Source organism: Fusarium solani (genome assembly GCF_023522795.1).
Source record: "Fusarium solani strain SB1 chromosome Unknown bctg00000001, whole genome shotgun sequence".
In the NCBI taxonomy this organism is placed as follows: domain Eukaryota; kingdom Fungi; phylum Ascomycota; class Sordariomycetes; order Hypocreales; family Nectriaceae; genus Fusarium; species Fusarium solani.
Window position 1 is genome coordinate 2,259,046 of NW_027072156.1, and position 15,787 is coordinate 2,274,832.

Consider the following 15,787-nt stretch of genomic DNA (forward strand, 5'->3'; position numbering starts at 1 on the left):
CATCCGTTCTCTCCTGACTCTCGCCTCTCGCAACCCCTCCTCGGATCCGCCGGCAGCCTTCGAGCAACGAAGGTGACAAGGCTGACCTCGACGGTGGTCAAAGAATGGACATGGCAAGGTCAATCGACTTGGGCAAGCTTCTCAAGCTGTACACGGAGCCACACACTTCAAATCACTGCCATTGCTCTTCCCAGACGGCTATAGACGCAACGCCCGTCTATAGGCGTTTCCTCACCTGTCTCAAAGCTGTGCCGCAGAGCTAACCCTTCTTGAGACCGACAGAAACGAATCTAGATCTCGTTATCCCTTGCCCTAGAGGCCGAAATCTTCAGTAGTACTCGGGCACGGGAAGCCAGGGGAGCAATCTGAATCTGCCCTTTTCACTTCCTTGTTCAAAAGTAGCGAGGTACGTATTCAGCCAGCAAGTTTCTCACTCCTCGCTTGCGCTTCGGTTATGCAAATGTGTGCATCTTTTTTCATCCCTTGGTGTCACCTCTCTTTTGATAAGAAACAGGATCAGCTTTCGCAAAAAAAATGTTAGTCATGTCTCAGCTTAATATTTTCCTAGGCTGGGCGTGGGGGCTTTTGGATCTGCAGCCAGCTTTCTTCGAGTTAGCTTGACGCCTCAACACCACACCTCCAGTGATCATGATTCAGGAAATGAGGCTGTCAGACCGCTTTCTCCTAGGATGCAGAAGGAAGGGCCATCGCATAGCTGCCTGGTAGATCCTGCCATTACACGTCAGTTTATTGTTTGTCGGATTGTAACTGACACGGGTGAGGCTGATGAAACACCATGACGTCTCGTCCATTGCATGCAGCTCAGCCGCCGTAGTGCGAATGGTCCAGTTCGGGGACATTGACGTGGATTGCTCAGGTACAGTATTCCGCGTTGTCAACCTTTTGCCGTGTCGTCGTAATAAGCACCGCCCTACTCCCTCGGCCAAGCCCGCGACTGTCAAACACGGGACGTCGTCACTGGGTGAGGAATGCGACGCAGGTTCTATGTTTGGAAGCCTGCGGCGCCCATCACTTCCAACTGCCGAAGGAATGACGCGCTCCGAGTCATCGTATCGCAGACCCTCCGGCAAGGGAGTCACCCCGGGGCTCGGCGCCCTCGTCGGCCGGCGGCCGGGGCCACGTGGAGCTCCTCCTTGGCCTGCTCCGCCTCGGTCTCGGCGCCGAGGGTCTTGGCCTTGACACAAGCCCTTGGCGGTCTGGGCGACAAGAAAGGACAAGACTTGGTAGACAGCGGTATCCTTGAGGACCAAGAAAAGCAAAGTAGATTCATCAGATTCACAGATGCAAGTGCAATAGGCGTTCGCAGCCACTGCTACCCGTTGCCGAGAGATGGCGGCGTGTCTAGCGGTGGCCGGCCGAATGAGTCAGCCGGGGCTTGATATTGGTTCGAGGCTTGCAGCGACCGTATGAGATGGCTTCAGCTTCAACGCTTGGACAAGTCTTGGGGATTCGAAATGTTTCTGCAAGAAGCGTTGATAGTCTTGGATATCGAGAGAAATAGTAGTTTGGGTTTGTTTAAAAAGACCTCGTTCGGCAAGAACAATTGACAAACTCCAACTCAATTACGTCACCAAATCAAAAACACCACACAATTCAATCACTTCCTTACAAGTCACAACCTTGATCACAATGTCGGCTCTAGAGGACAACTCCGAGAACTATGCCCTCTTCCGGGACTGTCTATCCACCACCCTCCTGCAACCCGCCGCCTCGTCCGGCCCCGACCCGCCCAAACGTCGCCGCCGCCGCAAGAACTCGGGGTCAGCGGCCCCAGTCTCCGCTCCGGCGGCGGACCCGGAGCGGGACGCAGAGGAGCTCTCTGAGTTTGTCGACTACCTCGCTACCGAGATCTTTGAGAGCCTCCCGGAGGAGCTGCAGGGCTTGGACTATCGTGTCTGGCGGGACTCGGATCGACTGCGTGATCAGTACTCGCTCCCGCTCACTAAGGAGAGCCTTTCAGTTCTGAACTTGTCGCCGTCTATTGTCGAGACTCTAACAACTTACAACCTCATCTCACCGGATCCCTTTGTCGCATCTAATCTCCCATCATCCCCAGAAGCCTTTCTACTTCCAATCCTCACCTCATACATCACACCCTTGATTGAACCACCTCCAGCCACACGCAACACACGCACCGACGCTTGTGAGATCTGTCAACGCTCATACATACCACTGTCGTACCACCACCTGATCCCTCGTTTTGTCCACGAAAAAGCCGTGAAACGTGGATGGCACCGTCGGGAGGATCTCCAGAACGTCGCCTGGTTATGCGGTGCCTGCCATCGCTTCGTTCATCATTTCAAGACCCACGAGGAGCTCGCTAGGGATTATTACACTGTAGATTTGTTACTGGAGGAGGACGAGGTACAGCGCTGGGCTGCATGGGTAGGGAGATTGCGGTGGAAGGGAGGAAGGATTCGCTCGGGGAGGTGATTCCCGTCGCGGGGTAATTGCCTGACCTGCCCAAGTCTTTGTACAAAATACAACTTGACGATAGCATCATCACCTTCACTTTTCACGAATTTGCACGGCGTCTTCTGTTCATCATTCTCATTTAAAATGCCTTCAGAAAGCTACCTATAACAATGAATGCCATGCCATGCCATGCTCGATGCAGGCGACCCAGGAATGGAAAGAAAACCCTTCTCATAAACGCCAGCCAATGCAACTCGACTCCAAACAGAATGGTGAGAGGAAATGCGAAAGCCAAGAAAGCTCGCTACACCAAAGAAAAGAAATACAGGGTCATCACTGTCGTTGTCATCATGAAATAACAAACTCCCGCTCCTCCAACTCCATGCTCAACGCCTCGCCCTCCATGATACCGTGGATATAACAATCACCAACAAATCGGTACTTGCCGGGGCAGTTCTCGTCCCTGCGAAGCACAAACGGCGTCTGTCCGCCGTAAAGGACACACACGAAATCGCCCTCCTGGACGTCCCAGGGCGCAGTGCCAATCAGTCCCGTCTTGGTCCTCACGATGCGCGAGCCGTTGCAGCTCATGTGCACCAGGTCGTTGAAGAGCGGCTCAGGTCGTGGGCCGTCTTCGCTCTGTCCATGGGCTAGAGCATCCAGCATCTCGGCGGTCGTACCCGACATGGCAGTGAGCCACGGCTGGAAAAAGGTCTTGTTCATCTCTGCCGAAGGGACCTCGCCATTCTCATCCTTGTTCTTTATCAGGGTTCGCCAGAAAGCCTCAACGACTGAGATGTCGCCAATAGGATACTTCTCGTTAATGGGAAGGGTCGAGATTGGCTCGGGCTCAGAGACGGGCTCCTGAGCAGCGAAGCCACTCTCCATAATGTCAATGTTCTCCAGGGCCTCCATCAGAGACGGTGTGAGAGAGTCACGGAGCTGACCTTGCGAGTCCCGAGCCGAGCCAAAACGACGGTTTGACCGCCTCATGGCTAACTGAAGCTCGGCAACACGAGAAGACTCGCCATTGTCTTGAGCTGAAGTGGTGTCCTTCTTGTCGCTGCGGCTCTTGGAGGTCTTCTGAAGAGCCCTGGCCCGCTTCAGTTCACCCGCAGTGTAGAACTTCTTGTTGCCTGTCACGAGAGCCGTGTTAACCCAGTCCGAGAGGAAAGACTTGCCACCAAACATCATGTCCTTCATCTCAGATCCTGCCCGAGTGACCTCGTCGACGAGGAATCCCTTGAGCATGATGTTGACGTCATCCTCAAAGTAGGGCATACCGTGACGGGTCTGGTTCTTAGTGTTGAGGGCGGTGAACTGAGGCTTGGTGTCCCCGGCAGCGTGGTACTCCCAGTGCTCGCGGCCTTCCTTAGATCCTAGGGTACGGACGCCATCCTTCATCCACAGGTCAGGCACAAATGAGGGCCAGTCATCCTTGACCTCGTTATGGACGAGATGCAGGACATCGAGAGTCTCATGTGAGATGATGCTGTTGAGTGTCAAGTTGAGGAAGACGCTAAGAGGAGACAGGTTATAGTCGAAGTAAGCCTGGACGAAATCCCTCTCACTTGTGTTGCTGATGTGCGGCCACAAGGCAAAGACCCGATCCAGCGGGTTGGCTGATGTGAACTGGCGCGACTTGGTCAGGAGACTGAGAAGGGTGCATGGCTTCTCATCGCGGATGTCTTGGCGGTGGTCATCCAAGTGCAACATGTGATCATACTTGAGATCCATCCGGGTTTGGCCGTGGACGATGCACTCGGAATTCAGGGACGACTCCCAGCGCAGCTGATGCATGCACCAGGCAGCATCGGCAAAGAAGCTCCAGGGACGGAGGGCAGATCCATACAGGAAATAGACCTTCTTGGACAGGGATACTTCAGGCCAGTTCCACACACGTTCGAACCAGGGGTGAGAGAAGACTTTGGACAGTTCCACCCGGTTGTCAAGGGGAATTCGAAGACGCTTGTTTCCGATGCAGAGCTGGTCAAGTGATGAGAGGTCCAGTCCATCTTCCTCTAGTCTTTCACGGAATTCGTCATTGCGGCAGGCCTCGTGGAGCATGTCGACAGTCTCAAAGACCTTGCGACGGGACTTTTCAGTTCCATCGAGGTGGGCAATGGTAACTGCCGCAGTGCTGAAGATGGTCTTGCATAGGCGAAGGTGAGACTCACGCTCCTGCATGTCAGCCTGGTTGATGCAGACTGCATCGGTCCATACTGTCGAGAAGATCTTGCGGTCGCCGAGGTTTCGAATGTTGAGGAGGGCTGAATAGACAGTCTCGGTGACGGCCAGGCCACGGCCGTTGCAATGCATGAGCCTGGTCTGCTTACGGTCGTTGGAGGCACAGGACAGGGCCTGGTAGGGTATCTCCCGAGGGTCGGCGTGGAACATGATGGTCTCGAGGGGTTCGTCGTCATAGGTGGCCGGGAGGATAAGGAGAAGGCGGATCATCTTGGGATACCGGATAGGGCCATACTCGAACTTGGGGATGTTGGTGACCTCGCTTCCGGGGTTGGCCTCGAATGAGTCGCCGATGGATACGCTCAAGTTGGTGTCGAGCTTGAGGATCTGGTACCGCTCAAGGCGGGAGTCCCATGTCGATGTGCACACCAAGGTGTTCTCATTGCTCTCATCCAGTCTGGGAGGGGAGGGGGACCTGCTGGCGTGCTTCTTGCCAGGCAGCGGAGGGGATGAAGATCTGCGAGTCCTCTCCTTGGCAAACAGGGGCTGAAGACTGAGCTTCTTCTTCAGAACCTGAAGAGTGCCGTTCTCACGTCCAGGCATCTTGATGGTGTTTGTTGGACACTAGGGGGGTTTATGTGAAGAGGAGGAGGAAAGGAGGAAGAGGGGAGGATGGATGGGAAGGGGAAGAGCAGGTAACCCGGAGATATCCAGCGTAAGTGTTGGGGTGATGATGGCGGAGGATGAGAGGAAGAGGGAGCAAAGGACCAGAGATGGCCTTGGGCGGGAGAGAGAACAAGAGAGAGCTACAGGAGAGACTCCGAGGCGGACAGGGCGGAAGACATGCTACTGAGCGGAAGCAAAGCAAAAGCTACTCTTTCCCGTCTGGATGTTAGGGGCGCAGACATTGCGTTCTTATGGGAAATCCGGGCGGACTGGCGGCGGGAAGACTGGCGGCAAAATGACAAAAGAACAGGACAGGGACATCAGCAGCGATGACCAGCGGTGGCCAGCGGCCGTGGAACCGTCCTCCGCCATGAGTCGTCTTGCCAATGTTTTGCCAACGCTTGGCGAGCTGGGCGGAAGGTTACGCCAATGCTCGGCGGGAGGATGCCAACGCTGGGCGCAGGGCGATGGTGCTGTCGAGCAAAGGATACCGTGGTTGACGAGCTGCCAGGTCCCACCGACGTGAGGAGTCGATTTCTGGGCGGGCCCGGGGTGTCGACATTTTGTTTACGACTTTGCGGATAGCTTCAACTTGGTGTTGAGGATGTTCACTTAGACGTTCGGCTCCTCACGAATTAAGCTTAAAACCAACATGCCCCGATCGGGACCAGCGCGTCTATCCTCCTCCGCCCGGCACTGGACTCCGAGTTATGTGCGCGGTTTGCCTCGTCGAGTTGCGGCAGCGCGTCCAATGGCTCAGGCCTGCACCGCCCGGAACAGCCTAGAGGACCCCCTCGGGTCGGTTCCTTTGGGGGTGCACGCGCGCTTTGGATATAGCGAGAGTGAGGGAAATACTTGCAACAGGCTTGGCGCGCTTGTTGTGCTGGAGAGGAGAAGAGCAGGAAAACCCTGGTCCCGTAACTGATGACCCCCCATCCCCTGGATCCTCTTTGTCGATTGCCTTTTTCCATGCCTCGGATGTCATGTATTGTTGACCATGGGAATGTCGCCTTTAACACTGCCGCATACACGTACCCCGTACATGCAACATGATGTACATGTTATGTGCCATGTACCGCCCGCTGCCAGGACCCGCCGGCCGACTCGGCGTATCTCATGAGACACCCCTTGTCCCTTGGGAAACCTCGCGAAGCATTTCCGCCAAGTGACCTTCTTCTTCCCTTTCCCTCCCCCCGTATGCGCAGAACTTCCTTCTCCGTCCCCCGTAAGCCAGTCAACTCGAAAACTAGAAAAGCTGTCCTCTTGGCAAAAATCCGGGGTTTCCTTTTCCCTCAGCCTGTGGCATGACGTTTTGTCTTTCCGATCGGACGACGCTACCCCGTGGCGTCACCTCTCACTCTCCGTGGTGAGATCTGACGTCCAGAGTCTGCTGTTTTATCACATCCCGCGCCGGAACGCTTGGGGAAGCTCAATATCTCGTTTCCTTTTGTCGTCGCGGTAAAAGGGTAGAATCCCCTCGAAGGAACGGAATGCGATTTTGAATTCCTGGCTCGGGCTGTGCTGTCACGAAGGAAGTGATCTTCGCTGCCCAAAGGTGGACTTACACGCGTCGTACTGTACACTCAAAACATGATATTCCTGCGGGCAAAATCGCCAGCCACGAGGACTTCGTTATCTCATGACGAATCTGCCCTTGCATGACGGCAGACAGAGGAGAGGAGCCAACGATCCCGCTGCCATTGCGGTTTCATCATCCGCTTGCCCCGTCGTTGATTATCTCCTCTCTTCTCAGCCCGCAGAAATGAGACATTTAATCCTTTTCCAGGATCTTTTCTTTTCCCAATGTGAGCTTCTCCATTAACAAAAAGATCCCAGGCGAATAGAGAGGGACGTAATCATGTTCATCATGTATTCGTCTTTATTGCTTGTTGCTGCTGTTGCTGAAAATGTGCCATATACCATTAACCCGCAATGCTTTCCCTCCCCCAACTCCTCCCACCCCCTTTCCAAAATAACGCCGTTTCTTTCGTGGGTATATACAGTCGTACAGGGATTGCAGACACACAGCCCTCCTTCCCCACGCCAGTCTGCTCTGATGTCGTCTTTTATATCACGCTCTTTTAGAGTCTGTTCCCCTCACTCCCGCTGCCACCTGGGCTCCGTCGTCAGGTCGGCTTCCTGGGGAACGATTATGCCGTCGATGCTCTCGCGCGGGGTATCGCCCAGCAGGGCCTCGCGGTCCTTCTTTTCCTTCTCGGCCTTGGACTCCTTGCCCGCGGCTTCGTTGTCGTCCTCCTCCGGCACGGCGACTAGACCTCGGTCACTGGCCCAGCTGGTCGCTCTGCCGGTGCTCGCTCCTCTCGGCCGTGTGGGAGACAGTGTTCCCGACTCCTGTGGACCGACCTGACCTCCGGCCCAGCTAAAATCTCCGCTGCCCCCGCGGTCAGGCTTGCTGAGCGAGTTTGTCCTGCTGAGGGAGCCGCGTCGTGCCACATAGTCATCGAACTGAGTGTCTCGCTGGTGTGTGTACACGCTGGGAGTTCGGTCCAGTTTCCCCAGCTCCACAGAGTCATGCTTGGAAGAGGCGATGCTTGACCGTGAAGATGCTGAAGAAAAGTGCTTGTCCATGGATGGACGCACACCGTTCAGGGTGCTCGCGTATGAAGTGTCGCGCTCAATATCATCGTTGAACCCGAAAGGCTTCACATTAACAGGGTGGGTGTAATCGTCGTATGCGGACAGACGGCGGTATCTTCGGATCGAGTAGAAAACGAGAACGCATGAAGTAATACTAATGAGTTGTTAGCATGAATCCCGCGACACCCTTGGGCATGACTTACATGAAACCACAGTCCAGGCCGAGAGCAACGAGCGAGTAGTGCTTGTCGTGCTTCTGCACATAGACGACAATATCGAGGACAAGGGTAGCCAGAGCGCACGTCAACTTGATGACATGGGTAAAGAGCATCGTCCATGGAGTCAAGGCCTCGGCAAAATACTTGGCGATTTCGACAAACGTGCACAGCGAGGCGACGAACCATAGGGCGATATTGGTCGCTTCCCAACTGTTGCAGGGGTCCTTTGTTAGTGTCCGTGCTATGCGATTTGTCGGTGCAGGTTGAAAGGTCAGGAACTTACGCTATCTCAATCGCAGGATCATCGTTGTGCTTGTTGTCGTCCTTGTTGACCTTCATGCTGTCGCCCAGTCTCCAAGCAAAGAGTCCCATCATGGTCATGGACAGAGCCAATTGGAGGACCCAGGTCGGGAGTAGGAGCATGATGCGCCATTTGGAGCGGTCAAACTGCGCCTGCGCGCGATGGTTTCCGTTCAGCATGTTCATTGTCGTTTGTGGGTTCCTCTGTTGAGCCTGATTCTGTCTTGGTGTTGCGTTCTGAGGCTTCTTGTCCTGCTCGCTGCTTTCCTTCGACGCCGCTTCGATCAAACAATCTCACTCAGTCAATGGCGTTCCTAATTCCCTTCTCTTCCAGAGTGTTCCAGCTCAATGGTTTCCTGGTCGTAGATAGTCGTTGCTCATTCAGCCAGGCTCTAGGTCTTGATGGTTGTCATGAACCTCTGGCGATTGTCATAAATGTCTGGCGACGGTCATGAAGCTGTCGTACTCGCTGCAACTTGTGTGTCGACCGCGTCCTGCGTGAGTGCGAGTGTCCTGCGAAAACCCTCGGTCTTCGATGTTGCTTTGCGTTGCTCTGCTTACTCGTCGAGTCCAAGGCTTCGACCGTCAGCATCCCTTCACAGGGGGACCAGCCTTTTTATTAATTACGGCTGGCTGGTCGCGGCCAACGCCGCCATGCAACAGCCAGGTCGTTAGTCGAAGCCCCAAACCTCTCCCTCACTTGTTACTCGTCCCCGCAGCCGAGCTGGCTCAGCCCTCTTGCAGCTCCATTGCCATCCATGGCCCATCCCATGGCGCCATGGTTGGGTAGTCAGGGATCCGATGAGCCACCGCCTCCACTGCTCTCTGGTTCATGGTCCATGCCTGCCTAGAACACTTGCGGCGTCGCGCCGGGTACGGGGCTGAAATTGGGCTTAGTGCTGATGGAGGGCTGCGGCTGAAATCTCGTTGCTGACAAGACTGACCAGCGCAGAGGGGGAACTTTGGAACAGCTCCCTGTAAGTGTCTGCTAATTTGCTGTAATTCAAGGGCAGGGAGAGGCTCTGCAACCGTTGTTGCCACGGATTTGGCCCTTTTGGGGGCCTCCTGGGTCTATTCCGTCGTGTCAGCGTGCTGGTTCCATCCATCTCCATCTCCAGATGCATACTCCGTACGGAGTAGTGAGCAACAGTGGGACGGGATGAATGTGCAGAATGTCTCGGGGTCTGCGGACATTTGCCAGGACCGGTAGGATCTCTGCCCAGAGCACGCTTAAGATTGCCGCCAGGGTTAAGCGCGAGGCTGCGCAGCTCTTTAGGGCACGACGGAGGCATTTTGGCGCCCATCGGTCGATCTATCCAGCACGTTTCAACAACGGCAAGGCTAAATTTGGGAGATGGTCGCAACAGACTGCCCCGGCTCGGGAAAATGCCTCTTTGATTCCAGTGCGAGAAACACCCCGGACAACTCAGCCCTGTAAACTTGGGAGGGGGCGGGTCAGTGGAGCTGTTTTGAGTCGTGGGTCGGTGAGCAACAACACGGCCATGATGGTGATGATGGGCAACGAGCAGCGGTATGAGATCAAGCTCGGGTATTGGAGAGTCATGAGAGACCACTAAACTTGGAGCCCGTCCCATCACAACAATGCCTCTCAATGTCCAAAGAATCGGGCGGTAGTGGCTATGGCTGTTCCGTGCTTCCCGGCCAAAGATGCGACAAGTGTGGGGGCGGAAACCGGGATGTTGTTGAAGAGGTTGGGCTGTTGTTTGTTGGTCCCGTTTTGGCTGTGGATTTGATTTGAGGAGCGAGGATGAGATCATGAGAAGCTGAGAATAGAAGCTTTCTGAGGCACTGCTGGAATGTTGAGACTTTGCGTCTTGTCAGTTTCTTGGCCTCTGGGAATAGCATCTTGGCTCCATCCCCGCTTGGGTTGCCAGTCTGCCAACAGGGAGCTCTTTCGTCTGGAATGGCGACTCAGGGCCACGAGATTGGTCGAGAATACGGCATCCTGATGGTGTCTCTCAGCATGCCAATGCATTGTCAGGTGCGGTGCCAAGGGCAGACCAAGAAATGCACGGCGCTCAGTGCTTTTGCCGACGTCGAAACAAGGAAATTCCCTCCAATGGCAGGCGAATTGTGACAGCGAATACTAACGGGAAGCCTGTGGTCCGTGGGCCGACGCCCCGCTAGCCGCGAGGCTGACTGCTTGCTTGGGTCGCATCCCAGGGCTGATGGCTGATGCGTTGTTGTGTGGTGTGTGGTGCAGATCGCAGGATGGAACTCGATTTGGGTTTGAAGCGATCCAAACATGGCATAAGGAGCCCTGGTTGGTCACGGGAGATGCGACACCGCCTTATCGCCTTGACGCGACTTTGACCAGGCTTTGATTAGAATTAGAAGATATCATGATGTGACATTTACAGCAGAAAACAATGAACAATACCTACCTTACTCAATTAATCAACCGAAGACCAATTCATCTTGTTCATGTCAAGCAATTTCAATTCGAGACTTTGTGGCCCACTTTCTCTCCCAAGTCCGAACCCAAGAGTCCGAACCGTGGACCCTGGCAGTCTCGCTTTGCTGACTGCTCTCGTCAGCAATGGAGCCACTCCAGCGAGATTGCTTCGTGGTACTGTACCCATCAACAACAAAGGCGCTTCTTGTCACAACATCATGCCCTGGCTGATGATTTGCAGCATTAATACATGTAGGTACGTCTGCATCAAGCATGACGCCCGTCCCTCGGGGCTGCCGTTCGGTCATGGCCGTCTATTTATTTATTATGATTCTATTCCGCGCCCAGGTAAACTATTGATTGATCGCGAATCTCATGCCCAGATTTGTCCTTGCTATCCTCTCCGTATCCCGCTCGCGAGATTCGGTTCACACTGCTACCGTCTTCCATCACCTTCCTCGCCAAAAACCCCCCAGGCCACAGTCATTCACAATGGGCAGGCCTTGCCACTATCTCCCAGGGTAGTCGAAGCGAGCCTCTGGAGGGTCTCAAGCGCTTAAGCATTCAATTATATGCCAGCGTCCTTGTTGGCCTGGTAGACCTTGGTCGAGTCGAAGGCGACCACGTTGCCGTCTTGGTCCGTCATGGCAGCAGTTTCGACGTCGACCTTGCTTTCTTGTCGTCGGACTGCAGTCCAATAGTCAGTTGATGGAAATCTCGCTTGAGAATGGGACCTGCTTACTGTTGGCCGCCGTGGCAGCTGTGATGAGGGTAACAAAGGTGAGGATGGAGAAACGCATCTTGAAGGAGGGTTGAGTGTTCTGGACACGGAATTGATGAAAATCGATGAATCAAAGTTGTCGGCCGGCGACGTGAACGAAGAAGCTGGAAAGGACTGAAAGGAACACGACCTTGAGAGGCTTGACTTGGGTAAGATCGATGACAGTTTTCAACAACCTCAGATCAACTGAGGGCAACAGCTATTTGTATTCGATTCTCGACTATACGAACTCCTGCATTGCCTCTCTCGGATTCCATAACTCGAGACAGTGGTTGGTAGACATGAGACGAACTTGGGATGCACCATCTGGACCTAATCTCTAGACTCGAACAAGCCCCGGTATCAAAAATGCCCGGGAATAGAAGCACAACCTGGGGAATCAGTAAGATCTAGGTGCAACAAGCTTTTCCCCGTGTCCAGGGTCACACAAATGGACGGAAATGCCGGTCCCCGAGGTGAGGTATCGCGAGTCAAGTTGGCATGGCTGAAACATAGGGGGCTCGGCTTTGGAACGACGGGGTGGTGATCAAACCAGCGGAGGTGGACTATCCGGTAGCAGGAGGTAGTAAGGGGGACTCTCTGCCGTGGCGGGTCGTCCGCGGCACTTGGAAAACCCTTTGTGTCAGGAGACGTTGCAGTGATGATGCCGTCATTGAGAGGCTGGTTCTTGCGGTCGAGACAACGGGAGCTTGTGATCCGGCTCGGTAAGGTAGCCGTGTAAGTAGGCCGCCTCACCTGCCAAGTCCACTGAGCATTAGCGGCCTCTGCACTATTGAGTCCGGTGGAGTCCCTTATCGCACAGGCCCGTGATACGCCGCAGCTGGATCGCGGGGTAGCCCGATCACCTCACTCATGGAACCCAAACCTGCACTCATGATCACGGATAGACAAGCGGGCTGCCCTTTTTGAGTGGCCAGGACGAATACTCTAGCTTAATGTGTAACTCTACCGCCCCATAGAAAGTGCTCATACGCCGTGACCTTGTTATCACTGGGCATTTTCAAGGCATCTTCCGCCCAAAGGGTTTCCCCCGCAGCTAACACGCACGCCGATGGACCTACCCCTCCACCTCCTCCCGTCCCGGAGCCTTCCATCCTCTGCCAACTCTCCAAAGCCTCAAACCTCTCCTCCTTCACCTCCGCCTCTCGCTCTGCCACGCTCTCTCGTGCCTCTGAATCCGGCTCCCAGACTCTCCGCCCTCCCATGCTCTTGTTCAGAGGCACAATTATCCGTCGCTTCTGCTTCCTCGTGTCCTACGCGTGGCTCTATCCCTGATAATCTCCTGACTTGCTCACTGCTTAGCCCAGCCCCCTCCTCTCTTCGATGGCTACCACAGACCACTGCCTCGTGTGCTTTGAGGCCCTCGACGCCTACCTCAACCACCGGAAGGCTCTGACTCTCGAGGAGATCCAGGAGAAACTGGCCCATGTCAGTGCTCCCAGAGCTCTCGACGATCCCACCCTACAGCATCTTGCAGTCCCCGACGCCAGCACCTCTTCTTCCTCCTCTTCTACTTCGCTGAGCGCGTCGACGCCTGCGACCAGCACTTCATCTCTACCCATTGCTCCAACCTCAGCCCCTCTCTTCGTCACATGGAACACCATGGAGGACGGCGAGGCCTCCCTCCGCGGCTGTATCGGCACCTTTGAAGCTCAGGACCTCTCCGAGGGCATTGCAGAGTACGCCCTCGTCTCGGCGCTTCAAGACACCCGCTTCTCGCCCATAAGAAAGACGGAGCTCCCATCACTGCAGGTCGCAGTGACACTGCTCACCGACTTTGAGGAGGTCGATGACATGTTTGACTGGGAGATTGGCGTCCACGGCATCCGGCTCTCCTTCTACGACCGGGGCCGCCGGTACGGGTCCACCTACCTCCCTGACGTGGCCTCCGAGCAGGGCTGGACCAAGGATGAGACTCTCTTCAGCCTCATCCGCAAGGCGGGCTGGATGGGCAGCCGGGGGCGCTGGAAGGACCTGGAGCTCAAGGTCACGCGGTACCAGGGCAAGAAGACGACGCTCGAGTATGTGGACTTTAAGAAGTGGCGGGATAGTCTTGAAGAGTGAGGGCGCATCTATGAGAGGTGGTTGTAAGTAGAAGGGTAAGCTGTTGATTCTAGACCTAGATGTCCGGCGTTTTTGGCGACAGGAGGGAAACAGCCCTCGGGGTGCCATTTCATCTCATTTGCTTTGAAAGGTAGAGCTGGGTGTGCTATCACGCTCAGCATCATCTCCCAATTCACAACTATTCAGACATGTTGATTCAGTTGCAGGTTTGACCCATGGGCACCCAGACATATATCACGTAGTGTCCCAACTTACGATGCTCGTGTAGGCCAATATATCAAACTTGATGCAAGTTGATGTATTATTCTAGTAACCATCGATGCAAACCAAAAACACCAGAGTCAACCCTGCTTTGCCAGCGCATCTTTCAAACTCCAACATGGAAACAACACTTTATGGACATGATCTGCTATTCTTAAATACGATCCGAACCAGAAAAAGACAAAACTCGCGACAAATATGACTTAGGACAATCCCCAACCCAGACAAAAAAGGGGAAAGAAAAAACAGAACTCGTGCAGATACAACTCCTCATGATGGGCAGACGGTGCAGTAACCCGTCTAGACAACGCAACCGTGAAAGCCAAACCCTTCCTTCGCCCTGACGCCGAGGTATCCCTGGTATATGATGATTTTGAGCCTTTGAAAAAAGTTCCTCCCGGGTTCAACAAACGAAACAGCCTTCTTTTCGTCCCTGTCCTTTTCAGGGGGTTTCCCTTCACAATACACACTTTCTTTACAGCTTTACCAGCACCGCAGGTTCTTCCAGAAGCCGCCGTTGTTTCTCCCGACGCGGTCGCCCTCGTTTAGATTTGGTCCGCGGACTCCCACGGCTCGCTTCTCGGTGTCGCTGTCGGTGGGCAGTGGAGTCAGGGGCTTGGTCATACCCCGGGCGTTGGGCTCGGTTCCGTCGGGGCTCATGTCGGCGAGGCGGCGTGCCTCGACGACGCGGCGCACAACAAGGGCGAAGGTCTCTTCGATGTTAACCTCGAGACGGGCACTCGTCTCCATGAAGCCGCAGCCGCGCTTGCGCGCCCACTCCAAGCCCTGAGCAGCGGGGACCTGGCGACTCTCCTGGAGATCGCACTTGTTTCCGGCGACGAGCTTGACTGGGGGGACGGTGCGTGCGCGGGGCTCGGAGCGGAGGCCTGCGCGGTGCGCGCGGTCGGCGTTGTCGAGGCGTGTCTCGGCCTCCATGTCGATGAGGTCGTTAAAGTGCTGGAGAGCATCGAGGGAGTCGCGAGAGGTGATGTCATAGACGAGGAGGAAAGCGTCGGCGCCGAGGTTAGAGGACGCCCACATTCCGCGGTATTCCTCCTGGCCGGCCGTGTCGGTTAGGGAGAGGTGGTAGGTGACGCCGTCGATGCGGCGCGTCACGCTGTACGAGTCCTCGATGGTCGGGTCATAGTCGGAGGTCCATTGTGAGCGGACGAGGCGCAGGGTGATGGAGGACTTTCCGCATCCGCCGTCGCCGCAGATGGTGATGGAGATGGGGACGGGAGGTTGTGTCGGAGCTGTCATGACGGGCGGCGTGGGTATTTAGGTTTGGAGTCGCAATGCTAGGTAGGTAGGTAGCTTTCGCGATGGGAGAGTTTGAGGTGTCGTCGCGTGAGGTCGCAGCCCGCGCCGTTTGTGGAGACCAGTTCTAGAGTCTATCTAGAAACGTTTTCGTCGTCAAGATGTTTTGGGGCCAGACTAGCTTGGCAAGGGCCTTGGGATAATGCGCAAAGAGAGATCGTGATCGTTACGTCGTGGGGTGATTGTTTATGCGTCGTCGGAAGCTATCGCCTTGTATGCGTGATGTGATGCCGTCGAGTATGAAGGAAAGGATGGGATGGGTCAAGCCAAGTTTATCGAGTCCTCGAGTCCCCGGTTCGAGTTTGTTTCTTGTTGGTGAAAGAGAGAGTGAGAGAGGGGGGAGGGGGGGCTTTTTCTGAGACAGGCCAGGCCAGGGCGAAAGATGACGGATGGACCGACGTTGGGTTGGGTACGGAGTAAAGTAGAGAAATAGCCTGACGCAGAAGCAAACAAAACTACCTAGCCTCCCTTGAATTCGAGCGAGTGTTGTAGCTCTTGTGATGATTGATTTTTTAGCTTGATCACCACACCACAATGCGAATG

General features: G+C 55.0%; 6 protein-coding genes across 6 annotated transcripts; 2 read left to right on the forward strand and 4 right to left on the reverse strand.

The window, feature by feature from the left end:
- Nucleotides 1-1,650: 1,650 nt before the first annotated feature.
- On the forward strand, nucleotides 1,651-2,454 carry MRS44_002824 (uncharacterized protein; the record flags this gene model as incomplete). Its single annotated transcript, XM_046268209.2, has 1 exon — nucleotides 1,651-2,454. The coding sequence occupies one exon, from the start codon at nucleotides 1,651-1,653 to the stop codon at nucleotides 2,452-2,454; it is 804 nt and encodes a 267-aa protein (XP_046136934.1).
- Nucleotides 2,455-2,784: 330 nt separating this feature from the next.
- Nucleotides 2,785-5,226, reverse strand: MRS44_002825 (uncharacterized protein; the record flags this gene model as incomplete). Its single annotated transcript, XM_046268210.2, has 1 exon — nucleotides 2,785-5,226. The coding sequence occupies one exon, from the start codon at nucleotides 5,224-5,226 to the stop codon at nucleotides 2,785-2,787; it is 2,442 nt and encodes an 813-aa protein (XP_046136935.1).
- A 2,160-nt stretch (nucleotides 5,227-7,386) lies between these two features.
- On the reverse strand, nucleotides 7,387-8,591 carry MRS44_002826 (uncharacterized protein; the record flags this gene model as incomplete). The annotated part of the gene is made up of 3 exons (XM_046280770.1): nucleotides 7,387-8,041; nucleotides 8,091-8,315; nucleotides 8,389-8,591. The coding sequence occupies 3 exons, from the start codon at nucleotides 8,589-8,591 to the stop codon at nucleotides 7,387-7,389; spliced, it is 1,083 nt and encodes a 360-aa protein (XP_046136936.1).
- Nucleotides 8,592-9,134: 543 nt separating this feature from the next.
- Nucleotides 9,135-9,697, reverse strand: MRS44_002827 (uncharacterized protein; the record flags this gene model as incomplete). Its single annotated transcript, XM_065622961.1, has 2 exons — nucleotides 9,135-9,476; nucleotides 9,539-9,697. 2 exons carry the CDS (start codon nucleotides 9,695-9,697, stop codon nucleotides 9,135-9,137), a joined length of 501 nt encoding a protein of 166 aa, XP_065479033.1.
- A 2,545-nt stretch (nucleotides 9,698-12,242) lies between these two features.
- MRS44_002828 (uncharacterized protein) lies at nucleotides 12,243-13,666 on the forward strand (the record flags this gene model as incomplete). The annotated part of the gene is made up of 3 exons (XM_065622962.1): nucleotides 12,243-12,319; nucleotides 12,562-12,852; nucleotides 12,910-13,666. 3 exons carry the CDS (start codon nucleotides 12,243-12,245, stop codon nucleotides 13,664-13,666), a joined length of 1,125 nt encoding a protein of 374 aa, XP_065479034.1.
- Nucleotides 13,667-14,410: 744 nt separating this feature from the next.
- On the reverse strand, nucleotides 14,411-15,187 carry MRS44_002829 (uncharacterized protein; the record flags this gene model as incomplete). Its single annotated transcript, XM_046268213.2, has 1 exon — nucleotides 14,411-15,187. The coding sequence occupies one exon, from the start codon at nucleotides 15,185-15,187 to the stop codon at nucleotides 14,411-14,413; it is 777 nt and encodes a 258-aa protein (XP_046136940.1).
- Between the last annotated feature and the right edge of the window lie 600 nt (nucleotides 15,188-15,787).